Source organism: Syngnathus floridae, chromosome 5 (assembly GCF_059516105.1).
Source record: "Syngnathus floridae isolate MCC-2025c chromosome 5, RoL_Sflo_1.0, whole genome shotgun sequence".
NCBI lineage: Eukaryota > Metazoa > Chordata > Actinopteri > Syngnathiformes > Syngnathidae > Syngnathus > Syngnathus floridae.
Genome location: NC_142417.1, coordinates 8,027,879 through 8,044,425, shown reverse-complemented (window position 1 = coordinate 8,044,425; position 16,547 = coordinate 8,027,879). Strand labels below are relative to the sequence as shown.

Below are 16,547 nucleotides of genomic sequence, written 5' to 3'. Positions count from 1 at the left end.
GAGGCGAATTTCTTGAGGAACATAGCCTGCTAAGAAAAACTCGCTGCCCTTAGTTGAATTGTGCGAGCTTGAGCGATCAAGTGAGCCAAGACTTTAGGTGTCAATTGGACCAAGCATGGTTGGAATACCTTGTTGCCGTTAACAAACGTATGCATGTGAACTCCCTAACTCCATCGCATAAGCCTTGAGTGAAAGGAATGAAGGGGAAGGGATGCAGTTTAGTGGATCTTACTTTGCCTCCAAAGCCAGAGCGATAATGGCGGCAGCCATGGGAGCTGAGGCCGATGTCCCGGTATGACTGTCCGTGCAGCGGTGCCTCAGGTCTGTTGTAATCTGCGTGGTGAGGGACAAACAAAGGTGATGCACCTGAACTGGCTCATTTCATCTTTGATACAGTTAGTCAGAATCAGAGACAGACTCAGAGTAAACCAAAATCCTCCAAAGAATTCAAACATTCATTGTCTCAGGCGCCAAGTTGTACATTTGGAGCATACTTTGGAAAAGCAAGCAAATCGAGATTAAATCAAATGAATTGGTTCAACAAATAAAGCAATTTCATCATCATGTGTAGAAATATATGGAGGCTGCAATCATTTTGGGTCACCCTGTATACCAAACAGGCAATTCTTCATTTTGTAGTTTTTTTTCTTGGCTGCACAGTGCTGTGTGGGGATGTTACAATTCATGTCAGGTCTTGCTCCCTAACGCCTGCAAAAAGTGAGGGTGCATTGTAGTCGGCTCATGCCGTGCTTTGGCAAAATCATATGGGCTTCTAGAGTATGGCAGTCTGCGAGCCAAGAGATAGTTTGGCTAGCTCCTCGTCTGAGCCCCCATCAAAAGACCTTTGCTGGACTGAAAAGTTGGAGGGATTATCCAACACAAACACACAAGCAGTAAAAAATGTGCTGCAGCACAGAATGTGTTCAAGTAGATTAGAGTGACACGTAAAAATGGCTCATTTGTACAAAGCAACCGGGTTACTATGCGTGTCCGCTGCTAACGTCGGTCTGAGGAATGTAGCGAGATGGTGCCAGACAAGGTAGCTAACATTGGCTAACTGGTACTTTTCATCCCGGTGGACCGTGGTTACGATGCGGTGGAAGTGGGTCAAACCAAGACGGCTACAAAAGAAATGTTTGGTTCAAAGCTTTTCTGTCCAAAGCTTTTAGCAGCAATTCAGGGAATTTCAACATGCACTCATTTTGAAACAAAATAAATTCACTCCATCCATCCATCCATCCATCCATCCATCCATCCATCCATCCATCCATCCATCCATCCATCCATCCATCCATCCATCCATCCATCCATCCATCCATCCATCCATCCATCCATCCATCCATCCATCCATCCATCCATCCATCCATCCATCCATCCATCCATCCATCCATCCATCCATCCATCCATCCATCCATCCATCCATCCATCCATCCATCCATCCATCCATCCATCCATCCATCCAAAACCCTTACCCTTACCACACAAGAAAATATTTTCACATTTAACCAAAATTTGCGGGTCCGCCCACCATTCCATTTTATAAATAAAAGCTCTCAGCTCCGGCTTACAATTTTCCGGTCGTAGTTCTCGCCGCTGCTGTAGGTGGTAGTGAGCGTGGATGAGCACTCCTCCAGGTACCAGGGTTTGCGCCCGCTCTCGGCCGTGCTAGAGATGGAGATGGTGTAGATGGAGTTGGTGTAGCCATCGCAGGAACAGTGGTCGCGGCTTCTACCGCCGTTGCCCGAAGCCCACACAAAGATAGAGCCCCGGCCCTTCCTCCCCTGTGAACGGGGAGGAGAAAAAAAACACACAAGATAATTGCTTCCTTAGTCATCATTTGCTTTCAAGGGATTCTTTTGAGTTGCATTTTCATATGGTCCACAACTGCCACTGGCAAGACGTAGCGTAGCTTTAACAAATAGAAACTTAAGACTCAACAAATCATTTCATTGAGTCACTCTGGAAGAACTGATGCTCAGATTAAGTTTTTACATGACAAAATGAGTGTGCAGTGGCGGGAAGTAACAAATCAATACCCGGTTACAGTGCTTGTGTAAACTCTTCAGGAATCTTACTTGAGTGTTTGATTTTCTGACAACTTTATTTTTACATCCTCCATTTGAAAACGGGTACTGTATCTTTACACTCCTTACTTTTTGAAAACTGGCTCTTTTTGACATGACGCAACAAAAAAATGTACATTGCGATGGTAAAGTCAACCATGGTGGATATCTTGATTGAATGAGATTTTTAGGTTCTATAAAGAAGACAAACAGACACGGGAGTAGCATCAAGAGATGGAATTTCAGAGTGTTTCCCTTTTTGCTTACATATAAATGAGTGCCTCTACTTTTACCAGTCATTCTGTGCACAAGTATCTATTCTGTACTTTTATTTAAATACATTGTATGAGTATTAGTGCCATCTGTGCTGCTAGGATTATTTCTTGGATAACATCACTCGTCTGTCAAAACAGAGAATTGTTTTATGATAAGGATTTTTATTTATTTGTTAAGCCTCTCCAGTGTGAAAACAAAAGTAAACGCAAGGATTTACTTTCACATATGGAGGAAGCACCCTCAGTAACCAATGTGCTGATTTGTAAATCTGTACAAAAACCACGAAAGCATGGGGAGAACATGCAAACTTCATGCGGAAAGGCCAGATCCCAGGCTCCAACTCTCAACCACAGAGCTAATATCTCCCCTTTAAGGATTGTTTGTAGAATTTGGCAAGAAATACTTGACTAATGACCCCCCCCCCCCCCCCCCCACACACACACACACACACACTTTTGTTAACACTGCGGGCCATTTTCAACATTCTCCTTAATTTCCCTGTGAATAATACATGAATCCTAACGACAATCTTTTGCATTATTTATAATGCAAACAATATTCAAGATCGTCTCCATGATTCATTGGAAATTCTCTTTTCAACTTTTACTCAAGAGATTTACCAAAGGGCCTCAGAGCCATGGAAGAAGATCTGGCATTTCTAAATACTTTTTTTTTTTTTTTTTGCACAGCGAGTTTTGGAAATGGCCGCGACTGTGCAAGTTTTCACACAGTGAATCCTTCAATCGGATAACTGGACACACGGCTCTAGTATTACCAACAAAGCTGCCACAGTGACTGTCAGAAAATCTTTATAAAAGTATGAAATGTAGTCCTTTTACATTGCTGGCATTTTTCTTCCATTTTCTTTTTTCAGGTCACTGTTTTGTTGTACAGTGACTATTTTGTGTTATGTTTGTTTGTTTTTTGCATCCAACATTTGAGATATTTTCAACTTTTTTGTTTTTGTCTGTCAACATCTTAGCTGTACTGGCACAAGATAAAGGTGAAGAGTTGCTGCCTTTTATGGCTTTGACAATCAGGCAACTAAAACTTCTGTTTGAGTCGCACGTGCAACTGCAAAGTCCAAAGGCCGTGGCCCTTGTCAGGCACGTCTCAAATAACACGACAGCTTTGTCCAGTAAAGTGTCACACGGGTCCATGCTAGGCTCAAAAAGCCATGTCCGCTTAGAGTCAAGTTAACAGCAAGACATAAAGGCCTAAGACATCCAACAATGACCTTTGACACATTCTTCCAATCTCAAACTTCCACTAGCCAACTTTGTCATTGTGTGACGTGTGACTTGCTCACCAAATTCTCCAGTAGAAGACTGTCGATAGAAAAGCGCTGTATAAAACTGATGCATTAACATTACTACATGGAGACTTTTTTTCTCATTCCAATTGAAATCATTCCAACTGATCACTTGCTTACATGTGACGTGATCTATTTCATTACATACGCCACTTTGGTCATTTTACAGTTAGCTATTTGACACGCAGAGATCAATATCATTTAATTTTTCGATTTAACACAGTAGTTGTAATTATTTTAGCACTTTTATTAAAGCAACAGCTTGATAAAAACAACTTACATGTGGTTAAAAACTTTTTTTGTAATATCGGTCCACTTTTTGTGTTTTTCTATAATATTTTTTATGTTTTGGTTAGGGGAAAAAAAGCTCCTCACCATGCGAATGCCGTTCTCAAAGGCCTGCCTGGCCAGAGCCGCTGGTCCATCCACCGTCTTGCCATCATCGTCGGGTCCCCAGCTGGCGCTGTAGATGTCAATATGCTGAGGCTGCAAGCTCAGAGACTTGGCCTCCACCATGTCCGTCACATCCCCGTCCAGCATGCGCACACCTGAGGCACAAAAGAACACATTGCAAGGGATGAAACGGGTTATCGATAAACCAGAACATTTTAGACCGTTTGTATTACATTTTACAATTTTTGATTTTCCTTTTACCTTCTCCTACCTAGTGTAAGTTATTTGATTTTATATTATATATTTTTCTTGATTGTCTATTTTACATCAAATTTGTGTGTGCATGCGTGCGTGTAAATATTTCTTCCATTTTTTACACTTACGTAATTTCCTCATATTTCTGAATACTATTTTTCTTTATAGCAATATTCTGTGTGTGTATTCTTATCTTTTATTTCTAGATTTGTTTGACATTTTTTGTCAAACTTTTTCATGTTTGCACATTGCAAGCTGCCAAAGTAACTTGCGACTTGCTTGAAACTTGAGATTTGACACTTACGTATGCCTGTACTACATTATACGAGTGACGCAACCTTCTAATGATAACAAAATCCTCATTTTGCTCACTCAAACCGTGATATGAAACATTCATCCTATCTCACATTAAATTGCTGACATACCTCTGCTGAATAAACAAAATATGATATAAATAGACAAAAACCTGATAAGCCCACCTCCTATTCTGGCGTTGTAGGCAATTCCCACAATGCAGTGTGAGTTGTTTGCGGACGCAGCCACTTCTCCTGCACACCGCGTCCCGTGTCTGAGGAAGAGACCACATACAAGTTATTACACCATCTAACACAGCAAGTCACACGAGGGCAACTGTGTGTACGCAAATACACTACTAGAGACACTTACACACCAACATGTCAACACACACGCACACACAGGTGCACGCGCACACGCCTCCTGCAGAGAACATCTGCATCCCCCCCTGTCTATTCCCCACAGGCTTTAGGGAATAATAGACCAGGGTGCTTCAAGGGTCGGGGAAATATTGCGGAACTGTGTGTTTTTACACTACCACCTCAAAGGTCATTAAATGGAAGTTCCTTTATGCAAAGGTCTCTTAAAGCAAAGTTCCTTAATGTGTAAATCTATGAGTTTGACAAACATTTTGGCAAAATGACTGTAAAGTCCATGGAACATAGAGCAACACGGCTAAACACCACTCAATTGATTTGCAGTGTGCTGCAACTAGTTTTCATGATTGGCTGACCATCAGCTACTAGATTTGCAGTTTGGGCATACAGTGTATCACAGTGCAAAGTATATCACAAGATCCTTAACAAAAATTACATTTCCAGGTACCAATTGAGATCCAGTCGGCTGCCGTCAAGTAGTACCAAACACAGTATAGTACATAAATGATGTACATTGTATTTTACAATGATACTTAACTACCTTTTTATTTTCTTACCTGTATCACGGCTCCAGATTTTTTTTTTTTACCGCCAAGTTAAAAGCACGCACAACCTTCAGGGGAGCACACTGAAAATCGCCTTGTAAAGTAAATGTTCAGTCACATATCCACACACACACACTGACCGGAGTTACCATACTTGTTTTTAAGAAAGAAACCACTGACCCTGAAAAACACTGTCCTCCATCTTTGTGGTATTTTCTGCATGTGTGGCCTCAATATTTAAGGCTTTCCCCATGTTTGCACTGATTTTTTCCCATCTGAGCATCTGGGATGGACGACGTGACGCTGCACCCAAGCGAGGATGACGCTCGCCGAGCAGACGTCGCTTTGATCGCGCTGGGAAGCCTCGCGTTGACTCACTCGTGTCCGTGTAGGGAAAAATGAACACAAGGCCTATTCTGAATGAAGGTTTAGCAGGTTTGTAACAAATTTAAATCACTCGCAGTCCCCTTCGAGGCGGTTCTTAATGAGCCAAACTGGCTTTAGTCGTCTTCCCTCACTTCGTTTCACTTTACTAATCCATAAAATCTTCAGTCTGGCCGTCGTTCCGCTCTTTGTACTTTGCTCGTATTTTCCATTTTCCACACATCTGCGTCTCACTTGTTTCGAGGGATGAGGCCAGAGTGGAGTTGGGGCTGCAATATATTTGCAGTCAGTGGAACAACAAGCACGCTCCCTTCGCACCAGGCTACCACACTTTGCTGTTTCATCTTACAGTGTCTTGAGCCCATAAAAGAGATGGCGTGTGTGTGTGTGTGGGGGGGTCACATTCGACGACCACAGTAAAAAAGTTGTTGTTTTTTTTGTCCAGGCACATTTATCACCACAGATACATGATGCATGTCTCTAAAAACAAGTTTATGCACAGTAGAGCTTTAGACTGCTGGGTTAACTTCTCATGGTGGCCAACGACTGGCTTTATATACTACAGTTTTTTTTAGGTTTTTTTTTATTACCTACCTATGAAATTTGGAAGCGCCGGCCTAATTGCTGGCCGCATCTAATTTTAAAACCTTTGGCATCATTTAAAACAATATCTGACTGGTCTTGCACTAGGTTGGATGAAACCTGCCTTGTTATTGGCAGGAACATATAAAATACACAGATAGACACACACACACATACACACACACACATATATACAGTAAATAGTATATACACACACACTATACAGTTGTATTGCTCCATCTTGTAATCAGAGGTCAGTTATTTATTTATTTATTTATTTTAAACTCAATGATTGGTGATTGATGATTGATGAAAATCCTGATCTAGTTTTCATTACGGTAATTACTCGAGAATAACACAATCGCACTATTATACGTCCACCCAATATCGCCATTCCGAGGCTGTTTTTCCATGTAGTAATTTGTTAAATTGGGATTTCTTGTGTTCATGTATTTTTTTGTGTAAAGAGAAGTTCTCTTACCTTGCTAACAGTATCGACTGTCAACACTCGAGTCTTCCTCGGAGCTGTCACCCTTTCCTGGTGTGGGACGAAGCCCTCTGGCATGACGTCACAAAAACGAAGAAGAAAAAAAAACGGATATGTGCGGAGTGTCTCTGAAGATGACTGAGTGTTGTGATGTGACGAAAAAGACTTTCTTTTTTTGGGGGGGGGAGAACTTTTTGCTGTGCGGGGAACTAACTTACACAAAACACGACATCAAGTAAAGACATTAACTGCCATTTTCTTGCTCTTCGTCCCAACCAGTTATGGGTGAAAATCAAATCCACCCGCGAGCCGTCATGATTCTTAGTGAGCAGTGACAATTATGTTAAAATATATGGATTTGTTAATTGAAACAGTTCATATCATATTGAAATGAAAATACACCTTTCTCAAAACCCCTGGATACCGTTAAACGTCTTCAATGTTGCAGCTTTTCGTAATTTGGCATGTACTCGAAAAATACTCCTTTTTGATTTTGGATGATTTTTTTTTGCAAAACAGTGTTATTCTCGAGAAATTATGGTTTTTATCTAGGCACTACTAGATTACACGGGAGGCAAGCCAATAACTCACTTTTTGCAGGCGAGTAATACACAAGTGGAATTATATGAGTGGAATATAGAATACATATTGATTTCAAATTGGGATAGAATTTTTTTTTTTTTCCCTTTTCTTACTTGTTCTCGTTGGTTGCGTCATAGCGTGGCATAGGATCCAGGTCATTGCCGTTCACGTCAAAGCTGGCTTGGTGGTCCTGGAGAAGGACATACAGTGGTAAGAATGAGCAGGAGGAAAAGAAAAACAGGAATGAGAAGGAATAGGAGAAGAAGGAGAACAGGAATAAAAATAAAAAAGAAAAGATGAGATATAACTGTGCCTCCCTTTGACAATCATTTGCATGTGTGCTGTCGGAGAAGAAAGATGTGCTTACGTTAGCATCAAACTAAAGCTCAACCTTTAGCATCAACAGATGAAGCAAAGGGAGAGTGTGAGTCATTTTAGCCTCACCTGCAGCCTCAGGCTAACAACTTCCAATCCATTGTTAGGATGTGAGTGTACTAGACATACCTCAACATGCACGTACAACTTAATTGCAGACGCACAAGAGGAGGCACACGACACATAGTACCTGCACACCCACAAGTATGAGGAATGTAATGTAAGCTGGCACTCACTGTAATTCATTCATTCATTCATCTTATGAACCGCTCATCCTCACGAGGGTCGGAGAGGTTCCTATACCAGTAGGCGGGGGACACCCTGAACTGGTCGCCAGCCAATCACAGGGCACACACAGACCATTCACACTCACAATCACGCCTGTGGAAAATTTGGAGTGTTCAATCGGCCCACCATGCATGTTTTTGGGATGTGAGAGGAAACCGGAGTACCAGGAGGAAACCTGCGCAGGTATGGAGAGAACATGGCCGGAGCCGGAATCAAACCCTGCACCTCTGCACTGTGAGACGGGCGTGCTAACAAAATAAAGCAAACTTCAAACTGAGAGGCAGAGTATAAAAAAAAATTGACAACTCATAAATTGGAAAAACTCATATGTTTGCGTATCAGTATATTTGTTCTTCTGAAATGGATGATGCAAAAGGAGTGAAGCACACTTGCTCACTTTCTGTAAAAACACAAAAAAAACACACACACTCACACACACACATACACACTCACGTAGTTCTGAGCGAGGTCCGGGTGGTTGCGCTCGATGCCGTCGTCCAGGATGGTTACAACCACACCTTTTCCCGTATAACCCCGCTTCCACGCTCCCATGATGTTCATGTCCGACTGACAGTTGTGAACATCATCACTGCAGTGCTGTCGCGGCCAAAATACATCAAAGATTATTCCTTGTTCATGTCTATAATCCAAGAGAAACGATTAATGTGCTGAACGGGGCAGTGTGTTTGCAAGATCCCGACGTTGTGAAAGCACCCTGAATGCACCAGGTTGTGTGTGAAGCAAGCCCGTGATTCAAAGATAAAACAATTATAGTGAAGCGATAGGGGAGATGCTTACGTATTTTTGTTTTAAATGTATGCACAGACGCAATGCAATGAAGGTATGGATTTAGAAGAAAGATAAATGCAAAAAATTCCACATATTTACAAGGTCATTGAATTTTAAATTTTTGTATTTTGTAGTTTTTTTGTGACACATAGTGAAAGAAAAAATAATTTTGAATGACCCTCAAACATAAACCAACCCCTTCAAAATCAGCATCAAAATGTGTATGAAACTTTTCCTACCCCCGCACAGCCCAATTCAGAGAGTTCCGTTCAAAAGCCAGAAAAATATTACAACTGGTGGTCAAAGTATTCGCGCTTATCTACACAACATTAACCATTGACAGAGCTGAGACTACGACCAGCAGAGAAAGAGTAATGATCAGAAGGGGTGCATAAACAACTTGCGATAAGCCGCTCAAATATCTGTTCAAAGAAGAAAAGACTACAGCATAGTGCTTTTCATGTAGTTTGAATAATTCTCTGCTTCTTATCTATTTTATTCCATTTTTTCTTCTAATATTTTTGTATGTTTATTTATTTTTTTATGTTTTTGTGGGGCCTAGAAGGGATGAAATTCCACTGTCGTCATACTTTGGCTTTACTTGTCTTTCATTCACAAAAAAAAAAACAAATAAATCCCTCAGCTCCTCCGACCCGGCACTAATCAGAGACAGAGAAATGACCTCGGATGAACTTTGACCTACAAACTAGCTTGACGGCTGACAAATGGAAAAAAACATTTGGTTGGCGTGGCGTACTCACAATGTACCACATACTGCTCCATTTGGCATCATTGTAGAAGATGTTGCTGAGGAAGGCTGGGATGCTGTGGGTGAGGCTAGACAGAGAAAGGGGCGGAGCCTGCTTGTAATCCCTCTTGATCCTCCTCTTCACCACCTGCTGCTGGATCCACTCCACCTGAAACATTCCATTTGGACAACATCATTGAATAGAACTCAGTTCAAGAAATTAATCTGTTTGGGTATCTAAAATGTTACTCAAGGCTAGTTTCACTGACGGCAACAGACATTCATTATTTCCTATGGGAAAACTTGATCAAAAATAGAAACCCGTCATAACAACAGACTCAGAAAGAAACCTTGGTCTGGGTCTTCTTTCTTTTTTTCTTTCTTTCTTTCTTTCTTTCTTTCTTTCTTTCTTTCTTTCTTTCTTTCTTTCTTAAATTTTTCTACATCTCTATTCTCACTCTGCAACAATGCCACATCTAATGATGAAGCTGACAAAAAACTTTAGACAACAAAGAGAATAATTTCCAGGCAGCACAAGCAATTTTCTTCTTGCCAAGCAATGTCCATGTGCGGGAGCGTTTTTCAACGCGTCAATATGACTTGAGAGCGAGACTGACATAATTACTGCGGCGTGATTATCCGCTTTCATGCACAGAAACAATTTGCCGGCTTCTCTGGAGGGTTGGGAGGTGGCGAGATGAGATAAAGCTGGGAAAAGAGGAGGGTTGAGGAGAATGACTCCCTGGAGAGTCCAAGAGAAGAAGTGAAAAGTCTCCATTGGAGTGAAAACAAAATAGCTGGAGAAAGAGAATTGATTTCATACATAATGGCGACTGAACAATAACTCGATTGGGTATCTCTTTAGAGTGTTCCGGTTTCCTCTATGTGGGGTAAAGATGGAGATGAAGCCACCTGGGAGACAACAAAAGTTAAATAACGACTCATATTAGCCTAATGCTGCTTCACTGCCTCACCGCATCGGCTTGAAAAACACAATGGTGTTCATTGAAATCCGCTTGTCTATTAAAACCACTGGTGTATGATTGCAATTTGCATACATTAGCATTTCAATTCCATCCGTGCCATAAATCTGAGGAGACGGTGAAGGCATCGCTGCTTTTCGGCGCAGTGAAGTCAGCTGCGACTTCCACAAACTGACTCAACAGCCCCTCAAGTCTATAGCCAGTGGTTTTCATTTGAGCGAATACTGTCATGTTTGTTTACTTTGCAGTGCCTCCTGAGACTTTTCAAAGACACATTAACTTGTATACACACACACACAACCGTGAGTACAACAATTTGTTTTGGGCTAGAAGTCCTTTGAAGACAAAGATCAGCTACCCAGTGCCGTTACAAATGGTGGAAAGATAACGCATGATTGACTGACACCCCTCGGTCATACTTTCCCTCTCTACAGTCTCTGTTATGTTTTGGTACAAGGTAGGGTGAGAAATCCGCCATCAACTGGTCAGAAACTGGTCACGTGTTGCTCTCATCATAGATTAACTGATTTATAATAGACAAGACTAGAGCAGACAACCCCTTCCTCTAATTAGTTAAATTGAGGTTCCACCGTATTTTGCTGTCAGGTCATAAAAACAAGCACGACAAAAAGTGTGTTCTTGAAAACTCAATCCCCATCAATAAGACTTACTCGGGTTGCTCACTTGCCTTGCTCTCTGAGCACTTTTAGATCCAAGCAAAGTTGAATCCATTTTCGGGGTGACCTGTCGCAGACAATAAAAAACCCTTCTGCTGTTTCCCTAAAGTATAGGGATGGCGATGACACGCTTCGTTCCCCCCCATAAGAGTCGGCACGTCCAGCACTTTGGATACGCCACGTTACCCAATCCATACTCAAAGGCAAAGAAAATAGCATGCTCCGCTTCTACCCGGGTATCAGCACCTCTTTGATGGCTCGCCAGAATGCGAGCCACAGGCTTTGGACACACTCCATTTTGTTTTAGTTTTAGCCCAGCTATGACTTTGTGCTGGGCCAGCTCACATTCCCTCCAATTTTCTCATCTTTAATTTGTTTGGAAGCTTGTCTGTGTAGTCTCAAAGGACCCTCTCACACACAAACACACACATAGTGCCACAAGCTACCGCTCTGACTATACGATTGCAGGTGGTTCGCCTGGGTCAATAACCAGGGGGGAAAGTGGGGAAGAGTTCACTTGAGTAGAGCAAATAAGGATAAAATGGAGTTTTTATTATTTTAGCCACAACAATCTTTCGGTTGCCTGTCATTCGTATGCTCATGATTCCTAATGAGCAATCTTTTCACATTTGATCATTGCATTTAGTTTGATTAAAAATGAATTCAAAGTAGTTTGCATTCGGTGCTTGTGTGAAGACGGAAGGGGGCGGTGGGGATTCAAGTGCAGACCACGTAGTGCGGTGAGACATGGCTTTCTGTCTCATCGAGTCAAACCTTCTGAGACGCATTTGTCCTCCAGCAACAAACAAACACCAAATGGATTTTTTATTTTACCCTCCACAAACCTGAATGTGCATGGAGTCTAAAATGGGGGTAGTGCCACCAAGACGTAATAACCCCAACAAAAATTCATCTGATGACTTCAAGAAATTTGATGAAACAAACCAAAATGTAATATATGTATGGATCCAAAACTGTTTATTGTAAAAAATGTGAATTGCTCCTGCTTGTTGAAAAAAAATGCATTCACAAAAAACAAAATCTCGACTGGAATTTGATCATCTTTTGTAGCTCTTGAATACATGCTGTGTAAAACAAAAGGCAGTGCAGACATTTCAAATTCCTATGGGTTCTTTGTCCCAGTTCTCCTCTATAGGGTTCTGCTATTTACACTTGCCGGAAGGAAGGGCTTTAACTTGTTTTGTCAAATGCAGGTGTTAGTTTTGCTTGTGCATTGGACAGTCGACCTGTAGCCACGACACGGAAAACAAATAGAGTGTGGATAGCGAGGTCAACTTCAATCAGTTTACGTATTTTGTATTGGTACCATTAGAAATTAAGATCCTACTGAATGTCACATTGTGTTATTTATCCCAACCATAAATTCCTCAGTGTCAATAAACAAAGGTAACAATCTCCACAAATCGCAAAAGAAATGCTCTTTGACCCGACAGCGGCAGGTAACGTCGGCAGTATGCCCGTGTCATAAAGTGTCACGTTGTCAAAGTAACCGGGGAACACCGCTTTATATGTGCTGCAACAAGTTGATGGCGGCGCTACGCCCCATCTGACTCATTCACACACACAGAGTGACAGCGCGGCAGACTAGCCCTCGCCCTGATCCTGCAGATTAGCCAGACATCACCCGGCTAACCCCTCGGCACGCCACCTTCCCTTTATTTGGATTACTCCGGCCCTCGCAGCCACCACCTTGCCCCAATGAAAATGAACAGAATGGCTGGAAATGAGCCACAAAGCTGCGGTAATGCATGCGGTTTTGATCACTAAGCTGTTATTCGTCTCGCCAATTACGGCAACCACTTTCTTCAACAACTTGAAATAAGCCATTATCTCAAGAAATTCATGGTAATGTGTTGTTGTGAAATGCTGAATATGTGCACGATTAAGACATTCAAGGTAATACTTGGAAATCTTTGGTAAGACTTTTGATAATTTCCCATGCCAATTATAAAAAAAGATGATTTGGTATAGTGGAAATAAATAGAACTATTTGAGATCGGGAAGTCAGAAAAGTGCAAATAAATGAAGAATTATTTCTACATATGTATTCTCCAATAAATAATCCACAGACGCTAAATAAAAAAACAGCCACACTCATGACGATAGCATTTCTGGATACAGAGGATGTTGGGACAAAAATAAAAAGTTTAGCGGTCTCCTGAAACAGTTTTAGGTGGTCACTGTGCATTTCAATGAAGTCAATAGTGGACTCTCTGCTTAATCAGCCTTGTAGAATGCATTGTCGTTGACAAAGGCGCTGGGCACGGGAGCAGTACGCCATTCGGGCTCCGCCAATAATGAAGTCATGGCCTGCTGCATGACCCGCTGCAGCACACTCTGAGGGTTTATCTCAATTGAAACTTTTAAAGGATTTATGGAGGTGGTGATGAACTCAAGTCACATGGCTCTTGAGTCACTCTTAAACTCACCAACTTAAGGACTTGGGACTTGCTTTGTTGAAATGTTTAAAAGACCTAAACATCTTTTTTTCCAAATAGTTTTTTTTTTTTTTAATAATATTTGGGGGCTGTTGGTAGTTCTGTATTTTTTCCAAAACCATCTATTTTCCAACTATCGTATTTTTGTCTACATTTTGTAATTAAAATGTCAACCCTACATAACTCACTTTCGAGGTCAATATTATTGATACAGCTAACTTATAAATTTGTGTGCAATCTTTGCAAGAGACAGACATTGTAATGGATTAATTGATTGGCAATTATTCAATTCTTCAGACCAAATGGAAGCCATCATTTGACAGTCCCCAAGTCGAAAGTAGCCATGGAAAGACCAAGTAAGGTACAGCAAACGCGACACGGCAAAACCCTCAACTCCATCAACACCACACAGGTGTGGAAAAAGCCAGTGAGCGCCTTCGGAGAGAGATGACGTGCTTACCTTGGGCTCCATTGAGATGAAACTGTGGCGACCGCGACTTGACAAAGTGGACCTCTTAATGGTCCGACTGTGGAAGAAGTGGTAGTGGTCTTTCAAGTCCCCAATCTGTAAAAGCAGAAAATAACGCTTAAAATAAAAAAAATACTGTTTTAGAGAAATGCTGAGATCAGCAAGAACAAGAACAAGTCCTGCAAAACCAACATGGACGCGTGTGCGCACAGATGCACACTGTTGTGTACTTTTAGCAACACACACACACAATATTTACTGCGCAACCAATCTGTACCTTCATCCCTGTGCCTATTTAAAATAACATCTTGAGCCTTTTACTAAACAGACTCTTGTTTAGACAATGTTTTAGCTCATCACTAATAATACTCAGCGAGAGCAAGTAGGAGGTCATGAAGAGAAGGCCAGCTGCTCAAAAGGCGATTAGTTTTAATAATTGATAAAGACCATACAATCCCTCACATGATCAGAACGTCATGGCTGCCAAGTGTCCCGTGGTGTGTCACTGATCTATGGCCAACCCCACACAGTCCATTTGAGCAGCTTTCGGGTCATGCTACACATGAGTTTTTCAATCAAATAGGCGCCGAAACAAACCTTGGAATTGCTAATGTAATTCGTGTTGAAGGAACTCGTGGATCCCAAACTAAAAAAGTCGTATTCAAATTCTCTAAGAATAGTTTCAAGTTGAAGCTGTTTGGAGCAGTATATCTCTCCAGTGTTTTTGCACTGAGCCAACGAGGCAAAGCCTGACTTTTTGCTTACTTGGAACCGTGTCGCAACTATTACCGCTGTGAAGTCAATCACGTGCTGTTGTGCTGATACTGGATAATGCGTCACTCTGATCATCATCCCATAATTGCAAAAAAAAAAAAAAAAAGATCCCTCGTTTTTGTCTTACCTCCTGCTGGGTGTATTTAAATCAGCAACAAGTTGGGGATTTGCCTGAACTGGTGCGCTGATGCTTTGAACACGCTGCCTTTACATGCCACTGTGTGTGTGTGGATTTCAAAAAACTCACAGCTACATTGTCTATATTGGGAGCATACGACATGGACGTGAATAATGGATGGTAAATCTCATTTTAAAACGTTGACTGTCACTGATGGGACGATAGTTACCGACTCCTATGCCCTCACTCACTGGATGGATGATTGATCGGGACTGCCCACCAAGCGAACCATGTTCTGAAGGAACTTTCAGAGGTCCTTTTATCTGGAATGCTCGCAATATTATACTAACAGTAACAAAGTAATGGAAAACAGGCATGACAAAACACCAAATCGAATCGTTAAAAAGGTTTGGAAAAACAGCTAGCGTGGTTTAGTTGTCTGTGAACCCTCAATCCACCATTCTCCAAAACCCCCAACCTACCCCCCAGGCACTTTGAAGAGACATTTGTGCCTGTGACCTTGTCAGCTGATTCAGACTGAGCCACTGTCTTAGTCTGGGAAGGGGGTTCCACGCTTAAGAGGATTACCCAGAATTCCCCAACAAGGTGCTCACTCTCTAGATGCCAACTCCTTTCATCCATCATCCATCCGTCCATGCATCTAGCCGTCATCCCTTATTCTTTAGCCGCCAGATTGTTGTGTGCTGCCTCCCTTACAGTCCTGTCATGGAGGCCATATTGTCCTTCTGTCACCATTTCCCATCCAGACCATACGAGCAAGCACCACCTTGCTTCCCGACACAACTTCAAGGACTATTCATCGAGACTTCAGTTAACTGTAGTGACTACCGAGTGATAAATCTTACAGCCCAATGAGCAATTCCCGCATCTACTGCAGCTTTTTCATACTGCCTCCAAAGGCAGAATATTTGCAAGATGACTACTGCCCCCATTCCGTTTTAGGGCTGTTTCTACAGAACACTGACATGGACAATGGGTGGAGGATTACAGTTTTCACAGATTAGGTTTGACTCAATTTTTTTTTTTTTTTGTTAGAACAATTTTGGGCTTTTTTTTTCTGGACAAAACAAAACTTTTTAATGTACTAGTAACATTATAGAGATTGATAGATACATGGCTGATACATGTCTCTCCCAAAAATACTTGTAGGACAATAGGACGTACTATGATCCCCATAAGATGATTCTTTATCACACTTGAAAAAACAAGATTATTCTTGAAAAACTTTTTAAATACTTGTACATATTTATTGTAAAAAAAGAGTTGTTTTTAAACATTAAAAAAATTCAATTCATG

The 16,547-nt window shown here is 41.5% G+C and overlaps 1 protein-coding gene across 3 annotated transcripts in view; it reads right to left on the bottom strand.

Annotated features, from left to right (window-relative positions):
* Positions 1 to 16,547, bottom strand: part of LOC148397886 (proprotein convertase subtilisin/kexin type 5-like) — a 44,893-nt gene that overhangs the window by 25,481 nt on the left and 2,865 nt on the right. For 2 of the 3 annotated variants that reach the window (XM_088375037.1, XM_088375039.1), the window contains exons 2-9: positions 14,330 to 14,434; positions 9,764 to 9,919; positions 8,667 to 8,810; positions 7,664 to 7,740; positions 4,779 to 4,867; positions 4,027 to 4,199; positions 1,569 to 1,781; positions 233 to 333 (exon numbers count right to left, since the gene is read on the bottom strand). In XM_088375037.1, coding sequence (XP_088231163.1) covers positions 233 to 333; positions 1,569 to 1,781; positions 4,027 to 4,199; positions 4,779 to 4,867; positions 7,664 to 7,740; positions 8,667 to 8,810; positions 9,764 to 9,919; positions 14,330 to 14,434 — 1,058 coding nt within the window. Of the gene's footprint in view, positions 1 to 232; positions 334 to 1,568; positions 1,782 to 4,026; positions 4,200 to 4,778; positions 4,868 to 6,962; positions 7,001 to 7,663; positions 7,741 to 8,666; positions 8,811 to 9,763; positions 9,920 to 14,329; positions 14,435 to 16,547 lie in introns of those variants that run through there. The other variant, XM_088375038.1, reaches the window with a different exon arrangement.